This window comes from Myxocyprinus asiaticus, chromosome 35, assembly GCF_019703515.2.
Source record: "Myxocyprinus asiaticus isolate MX2 ecotype Aquarium Trade chromosome 35, UBuf_Myxa_2, whole genome shotgun sequence".
In the NCBI taxonomy this organism is placed as follows: domain Eukaryota; kingdom Metazoa; phylum Chordata; class Actinopteri; order Cypriniformes; family Catostomidae; genus Myxocyprinus; species Myxocyprinus asiaticus.
This window is the reverse complement of record NC_059378.1, coordinates 5,321,386-5,345,826: the sequence shown is the minus strand read 5'-3', so window position 1 is coordinate 5,345,826 and position 24,441 is coordinate 5,321,386. Positions and strand designations below refer to the sequence as shown.

At 38.7% G+C, this 24,441-nt stretch overlaps 3 protein-coding genes across 4 annotated transcripts; 2 read left to right on the top strand and 1 right to left on the bottom strand.

Annotated features, from left to right (window-relative positions):
• The first annotated feature begins 383 nt into the window (after positions 1–383).
• On the top strand, positions 384–9,021 carry aadacl4 (arylacetamide deacetylase-like 4). Its single transcript, XM_051672906.1, has 4 exons — positions 384–578; positions 4,627–4,852; positions 4,937–5,000; positions 6,387–9,021. Exons 1-4 carry the CDS (start codon positions 402–404, stop codon positions 7,168–7,170), a joined length of 1,251 nt encoding a protein of 416 aa, XP_051528866.1. The 5' UTR covers positions 384–401; the 3' UTR covers positions 7,171–9,021.
• Positions 9,022–10,078: 1,057 nt separating this feature from the next.
• Positions 10,079–17,371, top strand: cfap107 (cilia and flagella associated protein 107). Its single transcript, XM_051672144.1, has 5 exons — positions 10,079–10,129; positions 10,333–10,470; positions 13,411–13,521; positions 15,573–15,747; positions 17,115–17,371. Exons 1-5 carry the CDS (start codon positions 10,079–10,081, stop codon positions 17,369–17,371), a joined length of 732 nt encoding a protein of 243 aa, XP_051528104.1.
• Positions 17,372–17,931: 560 nt separating this feature from the next.
• On the bottom strand, positions 17,932–22,478 carry klhdc7a (kelch domain containing 7A). Of its 2 annotated transcripts, XR_007894752.1 has the most exons (3): positions 19,251–22,478; positions 18,457–18,558; positions 18,045–18,078 (listed from the first exon to the last, which is right to left on the bottom strand). XR_007894752.1 is itself a non-coding variant. In XM_051672822.1 (2 exons), exon 1 carries the CDS (start codon positions 21,562–21,564, stop codon positions 19,285–19,287), a length of 2,280 nt encoding a protein of 759 aa, XP_051528782.1. In that variant the 5' UTR covers positions 21,565–22,478; the 3' UTR covers positions 17,932–18,078; positions 19,251–19,284. The 2 variants fall into 2 exon arrangements, 1 of the variants encoding a protein (XP_051528782.1); XM_051672822.1 differs by lacking the exon at positions 18,457–18,558 and having other exon boundaries at positions 17,932–18,078.
• Positions 22,479–24,441: the final 1,963 nt, after the last annotated feature.

The window sequence follows — 24,441 nt, the reverse complement described above, 5'->3', positions numbered from 1 at the left end:
GTGGGCTTATTACCCCCAAAGTTACCTTATTTCAGACTATTTTAGTATTATAATCATAACCACTACTGTTGGCTTGTCTGTTTCCATAATAATAGTATTCTACCTGTTTTGACTTACAAAAGATTGCGGTTGATTGGTTAAAAATCCTTACATTTGTTTCCAAGGGTGTACATGTTTCCATTGATCATGGTATAAAATGATCAATACCCCCCACCACCCCCCCACCCCAAATCTACGCCCCTGTTTGTTTCTAATTTGTGCAACAATTCAAACCCTCAAACCACGGAAAACAAATAAATGAACCACCTGCAACAGACTTTGTGCACGCATTATGAGGTGGGAGGGATGGTGTATTTCAAACACTTATTGCTGTGTGGACACTGCAGTACTTTGAAGCAGCCATGGACACTGGAACTGCAATTGTTATAACTGGGATTGCTGCATTTATTGCAGTTTTTTGTTTGTTGTTAGTTGGCCTGGTGTACTTTGAGTTGAGAAATTCAGATATTCCTCTCAGAGTTGCTAATCCTAGAAAGCTACATTTGGTTCATTGCGTGTATGTGGGAATAGCAGTTTTGGTAAGTGTTAATGACTTTTGTGCTGTTGTTGGCAAATCTAATCACACTGGCCACCTTCTTGTTAAATTCTCATTGCACAACAGACTAAAAAGGAGTAATGCTTACATTAATATTTAATATTTGAAAAGGTTTCTACATGTGAGCTAGTAATCCTCTTCGTGCCCTCTGAAAAGGAGTGTTCAAGTTAAAAAAAATATGAACAATGGTCTGTGATTCTGTTGTTATTGCAATTTTTGTAGCGCAAAGACATTCTGAATAATGTAACAGAGCTTGATGCAAAGTCCACCTGAGTTAATAACTCTTCCATGATGTTTTTTTTAATTTTATTTTTTTTATAAAAACTAGGCCATAGGAACTTCAGATGGTTGTTATTCAGTAACTACAGACTCAATACTCTCTCAAGGGCATGATAAAGAGTTATGAGCCACTCTGCTTATCTCAGAATATGAGCACAGAATTCAAACAGCCAAGCAGTTGACTTTACCCACTGAGTGGCATATTTAATGTTACTCTGAGTATTATGAATTGGCTCAAACATTGTCAGTGGGTCTATTCCAAAACTTATAGAATGGAGCCTTGTAAAGGCCAATTCACACTTCCCCAACAAATACTAACAAACACGTTTGTTGGGTTCTGTTGGGTCAGTTTGACAATAATAGTTATACTTCTCAACATTCGAAATCCAACAACCAACTTCAGAATACTGATGCTTGTGAAAGTTTGTTGGAGTTTGTTGCTCTACGTAGGCAGCAATTCCACGCGCCATTCAAATAGTGCAAAAGTTCCGGAAGTATTGTTTTCATAGGCTTTTCATAAAATACTTCATAAAAGAGTTTTAAGCTATGAACCAAACCAATCAGCTCCGATGTGAATCACAACATTACAAACGTTTATATGAAGCAAAAAAGTATTTGAAAATCGGACAAAGACTCAGCACAAGACTGTGTACTTACCGTCTTTCACAAAAGCACAAACTACAATCCCATGAAGTTTTGCGCATGAGGTAATCGAATAAAAAAAGATGGAAATATAAAAACTATTGATTTTATGTTGTTGATTATGAGTATAGAAACAATACATATTTTAGGTATACTGCAAAATATTCTGATAAATACAAATATATATACTGTATGTAGTTTGAGGGTGAAGGGAGAAAGTGACCTGATTGCGTCATTCACGGTGCCTCATGGGAGTGGGTGCTCGCTGCTGTTCTTGTTTGGTGGGCTTTGTTGGCCATGGTTCTCTGATTGGTGGATCTGTCTCTGCTGGACCATGGGTAATGTAGTTGTTCACCATGTATTCCTCTATTAGACACGATTTTTAAACAATAAAGTTGAAATAATGTGGACTGATGGCTTCAACAAAGATATGTATTTTTGATGAACAACCACGGAGTTCATGGCAGGGTTTCCATTAGCCGGTAAATACCGGTTTTTGACCATTAAAATGTCCCAATGTCCGACAAATTCAAAAATTGTTGGACACAATGTCCCATAAATATATTAATACAAAGTGTCAGCAGCCCCTTTAGTTGATGCCACAAGTTATAGCGTGACGCCATCCCATTGATGACAGCACTTTGCAGAGGTTTAAACTTTCCCAAGGCTTGTAGAGTCCTAACCCGCGACTATATTGGGTTGTATCCCACACACTGACAAAAGCAGCCTGTGTTATTCCCGTCTGCCTGCAGTGAGAAGCTTCTTGTTGCCATTTAGTGCAGGAGAAAGACACCAGGCTTATGTGTATTTTAAGCTGTAGAGAAACGTTGCACACATTTGTTCACGTCGGCAGCAAAATGCTTGTGCTATGTAAAATCGGAGGAAAATAGTAATAAAAATAAAGAGAAATTTTACAAATTATGACATAACCTTGTTATTTTCATATTTCTTTGTGAACGAAAAGATACACTATATTGCCAAAAGTATTCGCTCATCTACCTTTAGATGCATATGAACTTAAGTGACATCCCATTCTTAATCCATAGGGTTTAATATGACGTCGGCCCACCCTTTGCAGCTATAACAGCTTCAACTCTTCTGGGAAGGCTTTCCACAAGGTTTAGGAGTGTGTTTATGGGAATTTTTTACCATTCTTCCAGAAGCGCATTTGTGAGGTCAGACACTGATGTTGGACGAGAAGGCCTGGCTCGCAGTCTTCGCTCTAATTCATCCCAAAGGTGCTCTATCGGGTTGAGGTCAGGACTCTGTGCAGGCCAGTCAAGTTCTTCCACACCAAACTCGCTCATCCATGTCTTTATGGACCTTGCTTTGTGCACTGGTGCGCAGTCATGTTGGAACAGGAAGGGGCCATCCCCAAACTGTTCCCACAAAGTTGGGAGCATGGAATTGTCCAAAATCTCTTGGTATGCTGAAGCATTCAGATTTCCTTTCACTGGAACTAAGGGGCCAAGCCCAGCTCCTGAAAAACAACCCCACACCATAATCCCCCCTCCACCAAACTTCACAGTTGGCACAATGCAGTCAGACAAGTACCATTCTACTGGCAACCGCCAAACCCAGACTCATCCATCAGATTGCCAGATGGAGAAGCGTGATTCGTCACTCCAGAGAACGTGTCTCCACTGCTCTAGAGTCCAGTGGCGGCGTGCTTTACACCACTGCATCCGACGCTTTGCATTGCACTTGGTGATGTATGGCTTGGATGCAGCTGCTCGGCCATGGAAACCCATTCCATGAAGCTCTCTACGCACTGTTCTTGAGCTAATCTGAAGGCCACATGAACTTTGGAGGTCTGTAGCGATTGACTCTGCAGAAAGTTGGCGACCTCTGCGCACTATGCGCCTCAGCATCCGCTGACCCCGCTCTGTCATTTTACGTGGCCTACCACTTCGTGGCTGAGTTGCTGTCATTCCCAATCGCTTCCACTTTGTTATAATACCACTGACAGTTGACTGTGGAATATTTAGTAGCGAGGAAATTTCACGACTGGACTTGTTGCACAGGTGGCATCCTATCACAGTACCACGCTGGAATTCACTGAGCTCCTGAGAGCGGCCCATTCTTTCACAAATGTTTGTAGAAGCAGTCTGCATGCCTAGGTGCTTCATTTTATACACCTGTGGCTATGGAAGTGATTGGAACACCTGAATTCAATTATTTGGATGGGTGAGCGAATACTTTTGGCAATATAGTGTATATGGCAAATTGCAGTTTAGGTTTTTGCTTTGCTCTCTGTTTTTGTTTTGAATACATTTAGAAAATTAGGTGATAATTCCATGACTGACGGTTTTTAATGGAAAAGCAGCTATAATGAACAAACATTTATTGCTCATTTGACTTGACTGTGCCATTATTATATCACATACAGTATTATGCATAGTCCATCATGTTACAGCGCCAAATAAACACAGAAATGAGATGACTGGATATTTTCCAATTTGTCCAAGTTTATAATTCCTGTACACATTGGCAGGCACCAGATTTTTACTCTGGAACTGCTGGGCTCTATTGAAATCAGTAGCATTTTTTCAACGTCATTGTTTAAAAATCGTGCTTAATAGCGTAATTCCTGGTGAAAAACTACACTACTCATTGTCCAGCAGAGACAGATCCACCAATCAGAGAGCCACAGCCAAAAAGCTTGCCAAACAATTTCAGCAGTGAGCGGCAACTTCCATGACACACTGTGAATGACGCTATCGATGTGAGAGGAACAGCGCAATACTCTAATGAGCATAATAAATATACATAGCATAAATGCATTTTGTGTAAAATAGTCTGTTTTCTTTTGTGTTAAACATTTTTTATCAATATTTTTTTATAATCAAAATGTATCTAGCTTCGTCCGCCATATTGGATTTATTTTTCACCATGCTGATTACAGTACATTCTGGGATTTTGCCTAACCGGGAAAGGATACATACAGTGCTTACTTCAAATTTGGCAACTTTTCAATTAAGATACCTACCTTCTGGAACAGCGTTTACGTCAGGAGGGCACCTGATGTTTTAAAATGCTGCCTCAGGAGGCAACTCACTGGGTTTTGGAACAGACCCAATGAGTCTTATTTGTATTCAAACCACCTTCAGGGCAGAATTCTGGAACAACTGGGGCTTTGTCATCAGCTGAATTTTACACGATGGTGCAGAGCTTGTATAATGGCCCACAAAAGGCCAGTGCCTCATGGGCTCCGCATTAAGGACATGACGTTCAATGAGGTTCCAGTGAGGGTGTATGAACCTACAGCAGCCTCAGGAGAGAAAAGAAGAGGCCTAGTGTATTTCCATGGTGGAGGCTGGGTGTTTGGAAGTATTGGTAATGTATGCATGCAAAGACACAAAATGGAATTTCTGGTTATGTCAATATTTTAACAGGTTTTCATTGTATGTTCTTCCACAGATGAAGCTGATGAGGTGTGTCGATACATTTCGAAGGAGAGTGACACCACAGTTGTGTCTGTCGGGTAAGCTGACTTTTGAGACTACATGGCCAAAAGTTTGTGGAAACCCACTTTGAATGAACAGATATGGATATTTTAGTAGAACACGGTATACCAAAGTGTTCAGTGCCTTTCAAGGTGGTGCTGTCATAGAATTCCACCAAGACTGAGTCGTTGTTACAGCAGGAAAGGACCAACTCCCTATTGATTCCCATGGTTTTGAAATGTAAATGTTTAACAAGCCTCAGTGGGACAGCTGTTGTCCACATGCTTATGGCCATTCAGGTCTATTCTCACAAAATCTGAGACAAATTTGTGAAATGAACGGTTGACGAAAGGTATTCACACCAAGACAAACAAGGTTTTTCTCGGGCTATAAGAAATGCAAATTCACTCCTGAACAATAGGTGGCGCTTAACTTTTTTATTTTTTTTATTATTCAAGGACAGTACAAGTTCTTCCATTTTAAATTCACGTCCTTCACTGCACAACACAGAAATGTTAATGAAAATGTAAGTAAAAAGCCTACTTACAATTTTATAATCACAAGACTACTTAGAATAAAATGCAATTAATAAACTCTGCAATGTTTTTCTACAATTCCTGCCATAATAACATCATCTATGCATTTTTGTATTCATTGTTTATCAAATAATTCCTCGTGCTCAAATACCAAAGATAAGAACAGCTCCACCTCCATCTTCAACACTGATTTGCGTTGATGGTGCGTTGGCGCCACCAACATGCTGGATTTTGTAGTTGTAGCAGCTCAGTACATGTGGCTAAAAGCTTATCCAATTGGTCAGTCAGTTTTCTTCCAGTCTGAAAAAAAAATTGGACTACTCACCAAAAAAAAAAAAAAAAAATTGCCGCACAATTTTTCAGATCTGGTGTGAATAGTGGCATAGGAATCCATTGTTTCTATATAAAAGTTTGTTCGCTTTGTAACCTCGATTTCTTTCTTCTTCTTCTTTTTTTTGTGAAAAAGAGGGATGAGTGGAAATTGTTTTGTGGTAATCAGCATTATGCCACAAATGCTTTCAAATTAGCTTAACTTGCATTGAACCTGGAATATTCCTTGAAGCCTTGTCCAGTTAAATTTAATAGTTTATTAAAAAGAATGAAAATTCTGTCATCATTTAGTCACCCTCATATTTTCCAAACTTGTATGACTTACTATTTTCCTGTAGAACACAAGAGGATGCTTGGCAGAATGTTAAGGACTGACAGCCCCAGTCATCATTCACTTTCATTGCATGTTGTTCCATACAATGACAGAGAGGCATAACATCTCCTTTTGTTTTCCTTAGAAGAAAGAAAGTCCTGCAGGTTTAGAATAAAATCACTTTAAATGTAAATCTAACTTTCTTGTTGTCTTTTTCTTTTTCTTTTTTCTTCTTCTTCTTTCAGTTACCGACTGGCCCCCGAGCACAGGTACCCTGCCCACCTTGATGACTGTGAGGTCGTGACTCGCCACTTCCTGTCAATAGCGGCAACCGGTTTCAGAGTGGACCCATGCAGGGTGGCAGTTGGTGGGGACAGCGCAGGGGCGAACTTGGCAGCCGCACTCTGCCAGAGGCTGGCGAAGACACAGGATGGTCATCTGCCATCTCCCTGTGCTCAGGTCCTCATCTACCCAGCCCTTCAGATGGCAGATTTCAACTTGCCCTCATACCAGCAGAACCATTCTGTGCCCATATTGTTCAGAGGCCGAGCTGTATTCTTTTTCCTGCAGTACCTCAGCGGGGATACGTCTGTGAGCCAGGAGCTTGTGGAAGGCAAGCATGTTCCTGCCGAGCTAAAACTTCACTATAAGAAATGGCTGGATCCAACTAATCTTCCACCTCAAATAAGGGAGAGGGCCAAAAGTCAGCAAGTTATCTCAGGTCACAATGCTGAGGTCTATCACATCATCAAACAGGGTTTGGATCCAGAGATCTCCCCGTTACTAGCTGAGGATGATGTTCTTTGCAGTACACCACCCACCTTCGTGCTGACCTGTGAGTTTGATGTTTTGAGGGATGATGGCATTCTGTACCAGAAGCGACTGAAGGATCTGGGAGTGGATGTCACATGGCAGCATATATATGATGGCTTCCATGGGATTGTCAGCTTCTTCAACAAGGGCTGGCTGACATTTCCATCCTCTCAAAAGGTTTTGGACAGCATTGTAAGCTATGTAAAGACACTCTGACTGAGAAACCATGAGATTTGTCAGAATGATTCATGATATTGTCTTGTAAGGAGTAGGTCACCCAAAAATGAAAGTTCTGTCATCATTTACTCTCTCGCCTTGCATTATTCCAAACCTGTTTGCTGTTATTTTTTCTGCGGAAGACAAAGGGGAGATTTTTACATACTGTAGCTCCTTTCCATAAAAGTAAAGTTCATAGTGACAACGGCTGTCAAGCTTCAAAAAGGGAATGATTGGCATGTTCGAAATACTGCTTCACGAAGCTTCAAAACCTTTACGAATCTTTTACTTTGAATTAGTGCTTCAAAGTACGTATCAAACTGGCCAAGTCACGTTATTTCAGCAAACAAGGCGAATCAGTGTCTAATGGATGGCTGTAACTGATCTCAAGTCAGTTTAGCAGTAACTTAGGTTGTCGATCACTTTGAGTTATGTTCCCACCGAAACATGAAATCAAAATGTGTTTATGAGAAAGAGACAATTAAGAGATTTTGTGATATTTAACACACAAAAAAAATCTCCAGACAGTGAATCTGGAATTTGGAACAAACTATCGTCAACGAGAACACCTGTGCAATCTTATTCTGTGATATAAACCTAATTTCGCGCTAATTTAAAAGCTGCATTTCATACTTGAGCTCGAGTCCCCTGCAAACTCATCACCATAGCTTTTTATTTACAAATGTTTGCACAAACTAAGCAAAAATAATAATAAAAAAAATTTATATAAAAACTATTGTTGTACTATGAAAACAATTTAAAAATCAATTAAAATCATGAATCCACATGAATGGCAGGACCCAGGGTTTCCCAGCAGAACATTTCCCAGAGCATCACACTCCCTCCACCAGTTTGTCGTCATCCCACAGTGCATCCTGGTGCCATCAGTTCCCCAGGTAAACGGTGCACACGTACACTGTCCTCCATGTGATGTAAAAGAAAACGGGACTCATCAGACCAAGCGACCCTTCTTCCACTGCTCCAAGGTCCAGTCTCGATGCTCGCGTGCCCATTGTAGGCGCTTTCGACAGTGGACAAGGGTCATCATGGGCACTCTGACTGGTCTGCGGCTACACAGGCCCATAAGCAGCTGGGTGTGTTGCACTGTGTGTTGTGACACATTCCTCCTGTAACCATCATTCAAATTTTCTGTGACTTCAGTAGACCTTATGTCGGTTCGGACCAGAAGGGATAGCCTTCATTGCCCTCGCGCATTGATGAGCCTTGGGCACCCAACACCATGTCGCCGGTTTGTGGTTTATCCCTTCTCGGATCACTGTTGGTAGGTACTCACCACTGCTGACCGGGAGCACCCCACAAGCCTTGCTGTTTCAGAGATGCTCTGACCAAGTTGTCTGGCCAGAACAATTTGGCCCATGTCAAAGTCGTTCAGATCTTTACTGCATGCAGCACGTTGACTATGAGAACTGATTGTTCGCTTCCAATCTAATCTACCCAGACCTTGACATGTGGCCTTGTTAGGAGATGATCAGTGTTATTTGCTTAATGTTTTGGCTCATAAAGTGTATATATAAAGGTCTACATGTTCTGCAAAGATTCTGATCTGTGTTTTCCAGGATTTTGTAGACTACCATGAAAAATAAATGGTAGATACATGAGAGTAAATAAATTCGAAAGCGTTGTGTCATTGTAGCTGCTGTTCATTTGAGTCTGCTTGAGTCTGCATTTACACACCTGTGACCAGCAGATGACCTCAGCGTTCTCTGTTATTTGGACTTTGAAATAGTGAATCATTTTGTAAAGCAATTGGCCAAAATGATTCAAAGTTTGGAATGCTTAATTTCTCCCAACACTACTTAAAGGGAAAGTTCACCCAAAAATTTAAATTCTCTCATCATTTACTCACCCTCATGGCATCCCAGATGTGTTTGATTTTCTTTCTTCTGCAGAACACAAACAAAGATTTTTAAAAGAATATCTCAGCTCTCTAGGTCCATACAATTCAAGTGAACAGTGATCAGCACTTTAAAGCTCCAAAAAGCACAGACATTTTTAGTAAAAGTAATGCATACGACTCCAGTGGTTTAATGTATATCTTCTGAAGTGATGCAATAACTTTGGGTGAGAAACATCAATATTTCAATATTTGTTTACTATAAATCTCCACTTTCACTTTGAGAATGTAAAAGTGAAAATAAATGTGGAGATTTATAGCAAAAAAGGACTTTCTGTTTCTCACCCACACATATAACTTCTGAAGACGTGGATTTAACCACTGGAGTCTTATGGGTTACTTTTATGCTTCCTATATGTGAATTTTGGAGCTTGAAAGGTCTGGTCACCATTCACTTGCATTGTATGGACCTACAGAGCTGAGATATTTTTCAAAAAATCTTTGTTTGTGTTCATCAGAAGAGAGAAAGTCATACACATCTGGGATGGCATGAGTGTGAGTAAATGATGAGAGAATTTTCATTTTTGGGTGAACTATTTCTTTAAAAGTACTACAATGACCATTTACGAGTTTATTTAACTTTGTTTCAAATCATCCAAGCTTTGTGTGAAGAACAGGATAATTTTGAATTAATCACTAAAATCTCATTCATGTTTGCATTCAGATTAAAAAATGGTGTGTTGGTGATGGCAAATTTTGCATTTGATTAAGAATGTTTTTTTATGGTGTCTTCATTCCACCCAGGAATTAAAAATAAAAAGGTAATTCTGACCTTATATCTCAATTATGACTTTATTTCGGATGTTCTGGCAGCATCCGGCTTCCATAGTTTTGACTGATGATAAATTTGAAGTGTTATAATTAATTGTGTTGTGCATGTCTATACAAACAATGCTAAATTTTTCCATTGAGTCATGAATGACATTCTAGTTTGTGACATACCTAAAATTCCTCCCACATTCTATATCCCTTGTTTGCCCTCATTTGTATGAGATGGCAGTCTCTGCTTTGGTGTTACAAGTGATGCTACTTATCATTCAGAGAGTTAGTCAGCATTTGCATGGTGCGTTTAAAGGAATATGAAACTTGCTGAGTTGCTCCCATGGTGCCAGCAGAAGTGTTTAGTGTGTCCATGGCAACAGCCCTCTAACCTTTCTCCTGCTTTGACAATGCCATAATAGAGCTGGTGACTTACATTCTCCAAAGTGGTTAGATATTCAGATATGATGTGAGAAATGTTGAAGTAGCTTAAAGTTTTATATACTGTATATACTGTATGCAATATGGAAAAGCCTCATGACCAATGGAGCCAGCCTGGTTGGAGAATAGAGCAGAAGTATGGCACCAAAGTACTCATTGGGAATTGGGTGGAGGAGAAATTGCAAGTAGGTAATTTTCATGTTATGGAATAAAAGACCTTAAAGACTATTGTGTGACTGTGAATTTAAATAGAATGTTGTAATTGCTATAGATACAATTAAATTATTAGTTGATTGTGCTGCAGGTATTCTTAACTGATACTTCCACTAGAATTATAAAGAATGGAAATTCCACATGCAGTTGTTAAAATTAGTGATACAGTAATTATATTAAACAGCAAAGTACAGAAAACCCTTTTCCCTAAATAGACACTAACACATTTGCTAACGGATTTAAGTGTTTTACAAATTAAAAGTTCTTATTTAAAAAAAAAAAAAAAAAAATGTTTGTTACATTCAGTAAAGTGAGAACATGCAAAGGTAAACCAATTGAAAAATATTTGTATGATTTTATGCCTTATAGCAATCAGTTGCTGAAAATAAGTAATTCACTACAAATTACTAATTACTTCTCTAAAATTGTAATCAGATTAATGATTGCTTCTTCAAAAAAGTAATCACATTACTAATTACTTTACTTTTAAGTTACTTTCTAAAGTGTTTTTATAGAAAAATTAGATTTCCGCTCAACAAATTCAAAATAATATCTATATTTCCTCCTTGTTTATTGCCACATATCTTTCAGCTGTCACAAAAATGCACAGACGTACATATGAATTCATATTTTAAATGTATTATACATAATATTATTTGAGAAATGTGTAAACCAAGTAATGTACTTAAAAATAATTACTTTAATTAAAAGTCACTAAGGCTACTTTCACACAGGCAGAAAAAATCAGATTTTTTGGATGCTGTCACTCAAATCCGTTTAGGTTTTTGTAGTCTGAACAGGACAAAAACACATTAAATCTATATTTTCTTAATGCGTCTCTGTCTGAAAGTTCAGATCGGATTTCATGTGTTTTTTTCATCATTTGATGTGTGCTACGGTTGTTATACGTCGTGTTTTGCACCGAGAAAACATACTTTGCTCCGAACGGCATAATTAATGCCTTCACAGGGCACTTAGAATTTAATACAATAATGATGGCCATGCAGTAGATCATTACAAACAGAATTTTCAATAAAAATGATTTCAAAAGTGAGTTCAGCCTGCTTTATTACACATTTCAGCCCTACAAAACTCTCACAGTAGAAGGTAAACAGGGCATAGAGATCATCACTTCTGAATGAAACACACCCATATGTCAATTATATATTACAGAGCACGCAAAGCACTGCAAATCTCTTATAATCATACAGACAGTGGCTTAACTTACCCAGTGAGATGCGTTAAGGTGCAGTAACCCAAACCGGTTGCGAGAAACCACAACGCGATAAAATATTGAATGTCACGCGAATACGGGACGCTTGAGCATTTAGAGTGTTTCATCACAGGACACGGGTCTCGTCTCACCGTCCGACCTTTTTCTGCTTTAATATGGGACACAAAGCCTTCAATACGGGATGTTTCGCTCTCTGCTAAAATACAGGACCCCAAGGTAAAAGGCGTACCGTATGGGATGTCGTAATTTCGGCCAAAATACAGGATGTCCCTGCTAAAACGGGCAGCAACAACACTAGCCGCAACAAACATTGCATATGCACCTCTCCCATTTTTAAGCCGTTGTCTGTGAAGAATGTTCATATTTGGATACTGCCCTCATGAAAAGCATAATCAGTGGTAAAACATTCATGGATAAACGATCATGTATGGTGAATATACGCAAGTTTGCGGCATTACCATGACAACTAATGTGGACATGATAGCAAAAGCGATTGTAGCCTGAACATAAAAAAATCTGATTTGGCCACATATAACTTGCAGTTTGAACAGTCACAAAGAAATCTGATTTTTTCTACAGTGTGAACAAAGCCTAACTGTAATCTGATTACAATAATTTAAAATGTAACACGTTACACTACTTTCATGACTAAAAAGTTTAAGATTACAGTAACTAATTACTTTGTAATCAGATTACACTCAACACTGCCTATAATTGCCCAAATTGGTTAAAGGAACATTCCAGGTTCAAAACAAGTTAAGCTCAATCTACAGCATTTGTGACAAAATGTTGATTAACACAAAAATTATTTCGAGTCATCCCTCCTTGTCTTTAAAAAAAGCAAAAATCGAGGTTTCAGTGAGGCACTTACAATGGAAGTGAATGGGGCCAATTTTTGGAGGGTTTAAAAGTTGAAATGTGAAGCTTATAATTTGATAAATGCACTTGCATTAATGCTTCTGTTAAAACTTGTGTATTATTTGACCTGTAACTTTTTTTTAAATTGTAATTGTTACGTTCATTTTAGGGTTTACGGTGTTATGTCGTCATAGCAATGAAGTTGTAAAATTGTACTTCACACAGAAAAATCACACTAAAATCATGTTAACATGCATATTATTTACATCTTGTGGCTATATACTTTTGAAACAGTGAGTATTTTAATGTTTACAGATTGGCACCCATTCACTTCCATTGTAAGTGCCTCATTGTAACCCAGATTTGTCCTTTTTTTTAAAGAAAAGAAGGGACACGTCGAAATAAATTGTTGTGGCAATCAACATTATGCCACAAATGCTGTTGATTTAGCTTAACTTGTATTGAACCCGGAATATTCATTTAAGTAGTTCTGAGTAGTTAACACGATGCCTAAAAGCTTCTCCGTATGCAATGTACAAACCCTGGAAGTGGTGCAGTCATTCAGACAGTGCTCGGATCTATGAAAAAGTAATTAGCGCTGCTGATCAGCTCGATCAGCACAGACTGGAGACAGACAAATGGGTTTGATGGGATTTAAAGTCATGCTGCAGTCGGCGAGCAACAGGAGGAGACATAAAAGAGCTGTGGAAGAAGTGCATCTGCAATCAATAAGCAAGCGTGAGCTCTGCTGAGCATGGGCTTTGTTTGCTGAGTGTTTCTGCCATTCTTATTTGTGTGTCTGTGACTGTGTGTGAGGCAGTTCACTCGAGAGTGCAAGACAGCAAACAGTACCAACAGGCTGGACTACACGCCACACATGCTGCACAGGCCCGATGCTGTCGTGAGGAGAAAGGCTCTTCGCAGATCAGAGGTTTGGGGCCTAATCCATCAGCTTATGCATCATTTAACATTACAAACAGACCAGAGAGCAAATGTTCAGTTTTTATAATGGCACAGGCATTCATTTAATAGACAGGGCATTACTTAAGGAATAGGTCACCCAAAAATGAATACATTTACTCACTCTCATGTTGTTCTAAACCTGTATGACTCTTTTTTTTTCTGTGGAACACAAAATGAGATGTTAGGCAGAATGTTAGCCTCAGACACCATTCACTGTCATTGTTTGGAAAAAGATGAAATGAAGGCTGAAAAAAATAAAATAAAAAATAATCAATTTAATTAATAACTTACCAACACAAAATGGGTGTCCAACTACCACAATACTTTCCTAAACACCTGTTTATCAATATGAACTGCAAAATGTTCCTGATTCATTATGTCATTGCATGCTAGGTCTGAAGGTTGATTTTGAGGAAATATGATCTAACATTTAACCTCTTAAGACCCGAACGTGACTGCTGTGTGCATTTTCTATTTCCCAAAGAAACATGCAAAAAAAAAAAAAATATATATATATATTTTTTTTCTAGAGCAAATAGTTTTCCACAAAATGTATGTCCACATATGTGAACAGCAGGACTAAGTTGTGAAATTCAAAAAACAAAACAAAAAAACAACAATAACAAAAATTCATCAAATTGTTTATTATGTTTCCAGGAGTGTTGTTTATTCATGTTTTTGAGATGATAAAGACATTACATCAGAAATTAGCATAATTAATTCTGATTCAAAGTAATGGCCAGCATCATCCAAACCATGTTAAAATAAAATGATACATTATAAATTCTGAATCTATGTACTGATTACCATTGTCCCATGTCTGCCAAACATGAGTGGTCCAAACATCATCTGCAGCCTGAAACTGAACTTTTGGTCAGATTTTAGGAGTGAATGAACTTAGCTGCATAGTGAGCTATAGGATGTTCCCTTGCTCCCTTTGTCTCTAAATAGGGAAAGACTTAACCTCAAGTGTGCTGTGTCTCTGCACTGGTCTCAGAACAGTTTAAAATGCACCTTATTTTCAACCTAACTCCATATAAAAGCTTCTGAAAGCAACATTTTTTGGATGAAGCCATTTATTCTCAATAAGAAAATGTGCAGTAAATATAGGAATGCATTTACTAATGTTAATGAATGGAACAAAATAAAATATAACAAAATGTATATTAAAATGAATCGAAATGACCCACAGATGTGTTAATGTTGAAAGTTGTTCATTTTTTCAACTTTTGCGAGAATAATGTCTCAAAATCCACGTACGTGGACATCATGTTTATCAGCGTGCTGATGCGCGGAAAATGAATGAATTCTTTAAACCGGCATAGCAAACAAAACTAGAGATGCCACTCTTTACACCCAAACAGGTTTAGATGAAAAAACATCTTACCAGAGGATTTTTTGTTGGCTCTGCATCCGTAGATGCGCTTTACAGAAATCAACGTTATGTTGTTGTGTCACATGACTCGGTGCGCCAGAAGTTTAACCCTTAAAAGACAGTCTGGTGTCTCGTGAACAGTATTCAAACAGTTTAAATTCATTTAAATTATGCATTATGTATAGTGAAGCCAAAATACAATGTCAACACATTGTTATTTTGAATAAGAATTATCTTAATTTGTTACTCTAAAAAAGCATCTTGCTGTCTCAAAAGAAGTAGCATAAGTTGACATATTTTACCCAATAACTATTTCCCCTATTTTTTTTTACACAAATGATGTTACTCCATCAATATTCCTTTTTTTTTCAAATTTTTTATTTTTTTTTATCTTGATAGACTTTTCTTTAAGGGGTGCCTTTTGCCCCGTTGCACCCTATGTATTTAATCATATTCAACATGTGAATAAAACACTGAAATATCAGTCCTTTGCATCTAATCCCTTTTCATTTGATGCATCTACTGTATATCAAACACTCCAACTTTAATCTGAGTTTTGTATATTAAGCTGTGTGTTTAGTGATCTGTTCTATCCCTCATTGGTCTGTTAAATTGAATATTCGTGGGTTTAATCCGTGTTTCAGGGTATTCCTCCAAGGCAGTTGTTCTCTCATCATGATGTTCCCGCCTCCCAGTACCTGGTCTCACTCTATGATGAGTCGTATGGGCGGCAGGCCTCCTGCACACTGCCTACATTGCGCTCCTGGCACTCTGACAAACTGGCCTGGGTCCCAGAGAGGTCAGATCACCCCATCCAAGGTATGAAGCATTCTCTTTACTCCAGATGGTTGGTTTTAATGCACTCCAGTACAGTTTTTGAATTAATGTTGGAGAACATCCCTGTATCATTATGGATATTTCTAATGTTAAAACTGACCTTTATTCTTTGTCCAGTCTCTTGATTTTATTGTTATTTAAAGACAGACACAAAAGTTACAAAGGCCTCTCTATTGTAGAACAATGGAAGACATGGGGAGTCATTGTGGAACCTGTTTAAAAATCATTATTTGAAAATAATAATAATAAAAAAATTCTAAAAAGCTGTTCCAAAAGGTAGGCAACATAGTTAGGTGTTTCTTCAACTTCATGCACTTTTGGCACTGTGGACCTCTAGAAACTTAAATCGTGTAATTTCTTCCCCCACTCTCTCACTATTACTGATTTATTATAAATTCATAATTTTTTATATTTTTTGCATAATTTGGCAAAATTACAGCTTGATTGGAAATGACGCCCAATGAAAATATTCTGCTCACAAGTGATTTTTACCTTGATTTTTCTTTGTCTTCTTCAAACATTTCATCTGAAGTATTCTCTTCACTGACAATTTTATTTCAGCTTGGTCAACAAGAACACTAAACTGTGTTGTTGTGATAGAGATGACTGCACATCTGTGGGACAGTCGTATTTTTACAAAAAAAAAAAATAAAAAATATAGCAATCATTTTCACACAAATATTTTTATGTTTTTATTTTTTTTATTTCACACTTTGTTTATATTATCATAGTTTTAAACATGTAAATAATGTCTATTTTTATTATGGATCTATACTTTAAAGGCATTTGAAAAGTACCAAAAATAAATGATGAAGGCATAGTAAAATGTGTCCAAGTTTAATGAGACCTTCATATAACAAAAAGAAAAAAGTTAAAATCTGTTTTAATGAAAATCAACACTTGGGACATTACATTTCCCAAAATTGAAGAAACAACCAGTTATGCAAAAAATAATTTCCTTACAAAGCATTTTTGTCTAGTTTTCCAGTAAAAATATCTGAACATTCCTAAAACTAACTTGATAAATTAACTTCATAAGCAAAATTACATTAGATGTTTTATTTGAGTAATGTTTACGTCAAGAAAAAATCGATTCAAAGGGAAAACAAGTTTATTTTTCTTACCCCACTGGCAAATAGTAAAAGCATAAACCCCCCAAAATTGGAAGCTTTATTTTCCTACATTGAAGGTGGCAACCCTAGTCAAATCTCCCATGCGTTTTGTTTCAGTTATGATGCTGTAATAGAAAGCCTATGTAGGCCGTAGGCAGCAGGGCAGCTCTAGGTTTTGGAACAGAGATGTCTTCACTCCTTTCTATCTTTCCTCCTCTCTCTCCTACTTACACACAGGCCCCCCGACTAACTTTGGCCTAGCGGAGTCTTGGCAGACACGCATGAAACAACAGCAGGCAGTTGTGCCTACACTTAGTGTGTATAAGGCTTCGTACCCTGTGTACCCCGTCAGCGCCTTCTGTCATTCTCGCCATGTCACGGTGCCCAAGCACTTCTCCAGCTCTCTGCCCCCTGCCAACCACAGCTACAAGGACCTGGCTCTGCAACACAGACCCCACAGGCAGGTTTCCAACAATCCAGCTGTCCCGCTGTGACCCTTGGCCTTTCTCTCAACACCTTCAGCCCTGCAGTACCACACAGACTGGCTTTTTTTTTATCCCATTTGCAAATAGTTTTTTTGTAGTTTTTAGCATAAATCTCACTAGATTTTGTTAGATTTATGCTTAAATGAGAGAGAGAGAAAAAAACTATTTGTCAACAAGGTAAGATTAATAATAATAATAATAAATTACATTTTTTCCTTTCTGCCAGACTGTATTCTTTCCATGTTGGTGTGTATTTGGAGATCTATTTTTATGTGCACTCAAAATTTTTGGGTAAAAAAAGGTGCTTTGTTGCTGTGCTATGCTATGCTTTGTTTTTGAACCAGAATAGTATTGCAGGCAAAGTCAACAGTTCAGTGTCACTACAGTGCTAATGCAAATCAGTAGAGTCATTCATTGACATACTCTAATGGGACTTTCCCAACTCCCAGCCCAGTGAATGTTTAATTATGACTAATCAAAGTGTTTAATTACTAGGAATCAGATGCTTATATTTGACGTTCGGCCATCTGTGTTCACACTTCTCCTACTGAGTAGGTTTTGCATCTGAATCCCACTCTTTCCCTCTGCACTCTCTCCCTCTGAAGATTCCAACTGGGTCTTCCTGCATTTGTGTCACTTTTTTGTAATGGTGTGTTAGTTCTGTACCAGCATGTTGAGACTCCATCCGTCCTTGATATCTCCCCCACTTGATGGTGCTAGAGTTACACAGAGAGAAAGCAGTGTCAAGTCAAAGAGCATTGCATCATAACATACTCTCCTCTTCATGAGAGCTCTCTTTGATCACACATGCATTCAGGATTGTCGTGGTGGTTATATTGTATATTTTCATTAACAAAAATTGATTATGAGATTACTTTTATTTTCACCGCATAATTGCTCTAAAATTTAATTGAGGTCACACAAACAGTTCTTGCTGCAACTGCACATTTTGTCAGAACTCATTACTTATTGAAGTTTAACACAAGAACCAAGACTCAGTTAAAATAGATGAGAGAATTGTATTCTCAGTTCTTCAGAGGACAGAGACAGAGTTGTGCATGAAGAGGTGAAATATATGATGGTTCTTTCCTTACCCATTAAGTCATTAGTTCTCTCTATAATGTTTGATAGTATACAAAAAAGAGCATAAACTCTTCCTCTGGGCTTTCCAAAGTGCTTCTTTGATGTAAAAATGTCTATGGAAAGAACCATAAGTTAACCATAAGTAGATGTACAGAGTTGACATGAATATGCTTGGAGAAATCAGAGATGTCTCATGAGTGAAACCACTGACCTAAAAGAAATCTCATTCTCTTGACAAGATTTGTGTGAATGCATGAAAAATACAATGAAACAAAATACAATACAATACAGAGATTAAAAAACCCTGCTGATATCATGCGAGATCAATGTGCTATGCAAATGAATATAACTTCAAAAAAGCCAAGAAAAATGCTATGAATATAATTAGCCAGCTTGAATAAATTGTGGTAATGGCAGCCATTCATGTTGTTTATGATGCCAGCTCTGCGAATGCAGTTAGGTATTATTTTACATACAGTATTGATTGGTAAACATTTTCCACTCAATGTTTTAAAGCAATATATTTACTGAAACACTGTAAGCGCTTGCACGAGACATTTGCAAGATTTAAAGCTTGATTTAGACATCAGTGTGAATGGAGGTCCCAAACAAACAAATTGCTTCCAATGAGACAGCAAATGTATTTAGTTATCAGTAAGTGCTGTGTAATTGTGATGTAGCTGTTCAATGACTGAATGTAATAGTCTTGATATTTCATCTCTATTGCCTCTAATTAAGAAATGGTACATTCTACTAACATAACATGCCATGGTCCTGAGAGTATAAACTGAGTGTTTGCTCTTACCAGGAAGCCTTTTACATGAAAGATCTGATCTTGCTTAAACACAGGTTTGTAGAGTAGTCCTGTCGGGCAGCACAAGGACAAAAGGAAACAAAATGCCCTTCGCCGGGGAGAGCACTTTCAAATCCTGAGCGACAAAGCTGGGAGATACCTCATCTGCAAGAAACCTCAAGGTGAATTGTCGGTTCACGCAGTAGATAATGTTGTCCATGGCCACGCACTGAAAGGCAGTGCAGTGGGGAAGGCGTATTGAGGAGCATTCGTACCACAACCGAGCCACTGCATGATAGCGATACACACTGATGCCATGAGGACTGACGTCAAAGTGGTACAGGAAGTTTCTCACCGCCACCATTTCCGTGGTTCTGTCCTTACTGCCCATGATCATGCTCTCTCGCCACGTGTTGGTCTTGGGATTGTAGCGTAAGAGCGTGTACCTCAGTGTGCCCCCTGCTACAAACAGTTCGCCATTGCAAGCCGTGGCACGGTGGGCTACAGCGAAAGTCTCATTTGGAAGTGGTGCTACAAAAGACCATCTGTTAGACCTAGGGTCATAGCGCTCAACTGTTGATCGACATTCTCCTCCAATGGCATAAAGATGGCCCTGTAGAGCCACAAGTTTGCAGTGAGGCCTTGCCTCATTCATGGGGCTTATTTCACTCCAAATCGAAGTCACTGGATTATAACAGTACACTTTCTTCGAAGGGGTCGCTTCACGGTCGGGCCCTGTGAAGCCCACGGCAATAAACAGATAATTATCCATAGTGCACATGGCACAACCTTTAGATAGCACTTCCTGGGGAATGTGGCTTTGAAGGTGCCAACTGTCCTTATAATCATCATAGTAATACATTTCACTGGATGTCTTAACTGACTCCAGATCTGTAGACCGTGATGGACATCTACTCCAGTCTTGGGACTCCATATCCGCAACCATTAACCACTTCCTTCCTTTCATGCGCAGTGTTTGGATGTGCTCACGCTCCCCTGCTCTTAGTCTGCCGAAAAGGGCTGGGTCTCTCAGGACCTGGAGGTAATTATCAGACATGACACGGAGAGCAGCCTGCTGAAGGGCAATGTGACCATGTTTTTTAGCAAGCGCTAAAGCCTCCAAGCAGTTGCCTAGATCAAGCTTTCCTGCTAGACTCTCGAGTTCTGCATTACCCATGTTCTCTGGAAAGTGTAAGAATTTTGCCCCGGCAACATTTTCCACCTGTGGTTCTTCACATTCATCCATGTTTGCTGTACCAGAATCTAACGGGGTTGAAGGTCTGTCACTGAGTTTTGGAGAACAGCTACGAGGTGTTAAAGTCCTCTGTGTGGGGAAGGGGATCAGAAGCTCGGAGTCTGCAGCGGTTAGATAGCTGTCCTGGCGGATGATTACTTGTCTGCTGGATCTAACAGGAGGCTTGTTAGTAATTTGTGAATAAATTTCAAGATCTCTCATAGTACAACTGGAAGGTTGTGGACTTGGTGTCCGTGAGCGTTCCTTAAAATGAGACAAATCCAGAGATTGGGATTTAAACAAAGTGTTGCCTTCAGTTTGACCATAGACTGGACTGACAGACTGGGTAGGGCTTAAATCTGAGATGAAATGTGAGGAGGACTCTACATAGTAATCATAGATCTTTCCATGAACTCCTGGTCTGCAATTTCCTGAGCCATCCAAGATGAGGTCCGCATTCTCTACTTTGATTTCTGCCTTTGACTGAAAACTGGAGAACATGCCTTGATGACCAAGGTCCTGCCTTAGCTCCCTCCCAACACCTATACCACCATCCAGCTTCTTTATCAGGCATGGCGATCGTCGTCCACTTAAACTGACTTGACCTTTTTCAGGTACATCAGGGGCAGGGGGTTGTAAGGACAACGTCAGCTTGGCTTTATTTCCCAAATTCTTTTCATTATCCACTTCTGTGCCCACATCCTCTTTTATGTTGCTTTTCTCTGCTGTTTCTTCCTTTGTACAACTGTCCAAGTCCATAGTTTCAATAGGCTGGCTTCTCTCATTTGCAGCATTGACATTTTTAAAGGTTTCTTGCAAAGGCTTCTCGGAAGATTGTTGAAAATTATTCTCCCTCTCAGACTCCTCCTTGGCAGCTTTACTCTGTGGTTCTTGTTCAGTCTTGCAGGTGCTGTAGCTTCCTCGGGATGCTTGTACACCCCTTCTACTTCTACTACCCCGCCGTCTGTTTTGGGCCCTGGTGTGATAGAATTTGAAAACAAAGGAGACAAATAGCATGGTGGCCACTGACAGGGTCAGTTTGCCCAGCAGCTGCATGTCAAACTGCACTCCCAGCAGTTCTGCTATTGGCATCTCTGTACGGAAATCTAAACTGGTCTGTTGGACAGTGGATTTTATTTAGACTGCTGTTCCTTGCTTAACCTAGCCGGTCTGGGTTGCAGAGCAGAAGTGAGCATTCAGCTGTCTCTCCTCTCACAGGGTGACTCAAAACCTGATATGTGCATTGATAAAATTTGCATCCTGTGTTCTCTAAGGGCGGGGACCAGTATCATTCCACCTGGTGCAGGTGACTGCAATGAAAACACATCATGCCAGGGCTTAAGAGACATGTTTATCTAAGCCTTTATTTTGTGCCAAGAGCTAATATTATATTAACATGTTCTTAAAAATTAACATTATAAAGCTTTCCAAATGTCTATTAGTTCATATTGTTAGGGATAATGGTGGCATTTTACAGAGCAGAGAAAGCAAAACCAAAGACAACAAAACAAACAAGAAATGCAAATTACATTGTGTATGGAGCAATGGCTCTTTGTGTGTGTGCGTGTGTGTCTATAATATGTCTATGTGACTATGAAGATGAGTAACATAACCCTGGGTATTGCAAACATAACTGGTGAGAATGGAGAGCATAATTTATTTTAGAGGTGGAGTTGGCTGATACACTACATGACTTACAGAAATAAAATTCTGCATTACCAGGATGCTGCTGTTTGCTTGGTAAATGCAGTGGATCAAAGTTCTTTCCCACGACATGGGACAACAATATTGCTAATAAGGTTTTAGAGGTGATATGAGGTAGCTTTGCATCTGCCAAATTAATTATTTGCATACCCTTAAAAAAGAACACTCTGTTCTTTGTAAGATACCATAACCTGTAATACAGATGACATTAATATGGTTGACTTGATATATTGCCATCAGAGAAAATGATGGCTGCATGCTGTCCTTTTTTGACACAGACATAGTTTGGTCTTTTAGCTGCATTAAGGAAACCTGAACTAGCAAGTATTCTTACTCATGAATAATTGACAGATGCGTCACAAAGGTTCACTGCCCATTCTCTCATGTGTCAAGTGAAGAGTTGTGGATCCAAAGACAAAATAGATTTGGCAGCTTGTGTGGATTGTTCTGGAAAAATAATTAAAAAAATTAATAAATAATGGACTGCAACTTGCAGTTCTTCCACATATCATAGTGGGTCAAAGTAACTTGAGTTCTGAGACCAAACCAAACCTGATAATTTTTGGATACAAATAAAATTCTTTATACATTAATACGTATATACAGTAGTTATCCTGTCTGAATACATTAGAAACTATAAAGCATGGCTAAACTTTGGTCTTTATAATAATAATAATAATAATAATAATAATAATAATAATAATAATAATAATAATAATTAAAAAAAATGGTGGTAAGTGGCCACAGTCTTGCTGGAGATGTACACATGAATTACAGAATCTATAGTACACTATGCCAAGAAGACCTCAGTATAATGGATTCCTGGTGATATACAGTACTGTGCAAAAGTTTTAGGTACTGAAAAATGTTACAGAGTCAGGATTTCTTTAAAAATAATGCCATAAATAGTTTTCATTTATCAATTAACTCCATATAAAGTTCAGTAAACATAAAACTAGCTAAATCAATATTTGGTGTGACCACATTTGCCTTCAAAACAGCACAAATTCTCCTAGGTACACCTGGATACAGTTTTTCTTGATTGTTGGCAGATATTTAGGCAGTCTCAATTGCTTCTGTCTCTTCATGTAATCCCAGACTGACTTGATGTTCATTGGGTGGCTATGTGGGGGCCATGCCATCTGTTGCAGGGCTCCCTGTTCTTCTATTCTAATATTTTCTATTTGCTAAAGTAATGTTTGGGAGTCTAACATTTATATTTCCTATTGACACACTAAAGCTGAAGATATAAATAACCATCTTAAGACAAATGTTTTTGTGAAACATCTTATGTGCCTAAGACTTTTGCACAGTACTGTATGTTTTCAAGGAATCAAACCAAATCAAAACAAATCACCACTATTACCTTCTGATAAGATGACAGGCTATTTTCTATAGTGAGTACTTCTACACTAGTAACTAATTAGTAGTAAAATCTACACACACACACTGTAGAGTTTCTCAAGTCATTAAATAATATAGCAAAATATACAAAAATTATTGTATTTTTTTTCTCCCCTTTTCTCCCCAATTTGGAATGCCCAATTCCCAATACGCTCTAAGTCCTCATGGTGGCATAGTGATTTGCCTTAATCTGGGTGGCGGAGGACGAATCTCAGTTGCCTCCGCGTCTGAGACTGTCAATCTGCCCATTTTATCATGTGGCTTGTTGAGCGCGTTACTGCGGAGACGTAGCGTGTGTGGAGGCCCACGCTATTCTCCATGGCATCCACACACAACTCACCACGTGCCACACCAAGAGTGAGAACCACACATTATAGCGACCATGATGAGGTTACCCCATGTGACTCTACCCTCCCTAGCAACTGGGCAAATTTGGTTGCTTAGGTGACCTGGCTGGAGTCACTCAGCACGCCCTGCATTCAAACTCGTGACTCCAGGGGTGGTAGTCAGCGTCAATACTCGCTGAGCTTCCCAGGCCCCTACAAATATTTTCTTAAAATATTTGTGTATTAATATTTTCTTAAAATATTTGTGATGTACATGTATGTTTAAACATCTTAAGGAAATTAGTTTCAGCAGATTTTACTTGTAACATTCACACATAAACAAGATAATTTTGTAAACAATTTTAATGGTCTGGTAGTGTTTAGGAAGAATAACTAAGCTATTAAAATGCAGTTTATGCACTCTCTATCACTTTACATTACTGTTACTGATGATGGCATTTATTTTCAACCAAGTTATAAAAAAACCCAGAAAACAAGCTACTAAGACCCCGTTTCCACCTGGTATTACAATGCG

Excerpts from the sequence above, each read along its gene's own strand:
- aadacl4 (XM_051672906.1), top strand. The coding sequence starts at position 402 with ATGGACACTGGAACTGCAATTGTTATAACTGGGATTGCTGCATTTATT. Across the intron at positions 579-4,626 it reads ATGTGGGAATAGCAGTTTTG|GGCAGAATTCTGGAACAACT; the intron begins GTAAGTGTTAAT and ends AACCACCTTCAG. Across the intron at positions 4,853-4,936 it reads CTGGGTGTTTGGAAGTATTG|ATGAAGCTGATGAGGTGTGT; the intron begins GTAATGTATGCA and ends GTTCTTCCACAG.
- cfap107 (XM_051672144.1), top strand. The coding sequence starts at position 10,079 with ATGGCAGTCTCTGCTTTGGTGTTACAAGTGATGCTACTTATCATTCAG. Across the intron at positions 10,471-13,410 it reads GGGTGGAGGAGAAATTGCAA|TTCACTCGAGAGTGCAAGAC; the intron begins GTAGGTAATTTT and ends TGTGTGAGGCAG. Across the intron at positions 13,522-15,572 it reads AGGCTCTTCGCAGATCAGAG|GGTATTCCTCCAAGGCAGTT; the intron begins GTTTGGGGCCTA and ends TCCGTGTTTCAG.
- klhdc7a (XM_051672822.1), bottom strand. The coding sequence starts at position 21,564 with ATGCCAATAGCAGAACTGCTGGGAGTGCAGTTTGACATGCAGCTGCTG.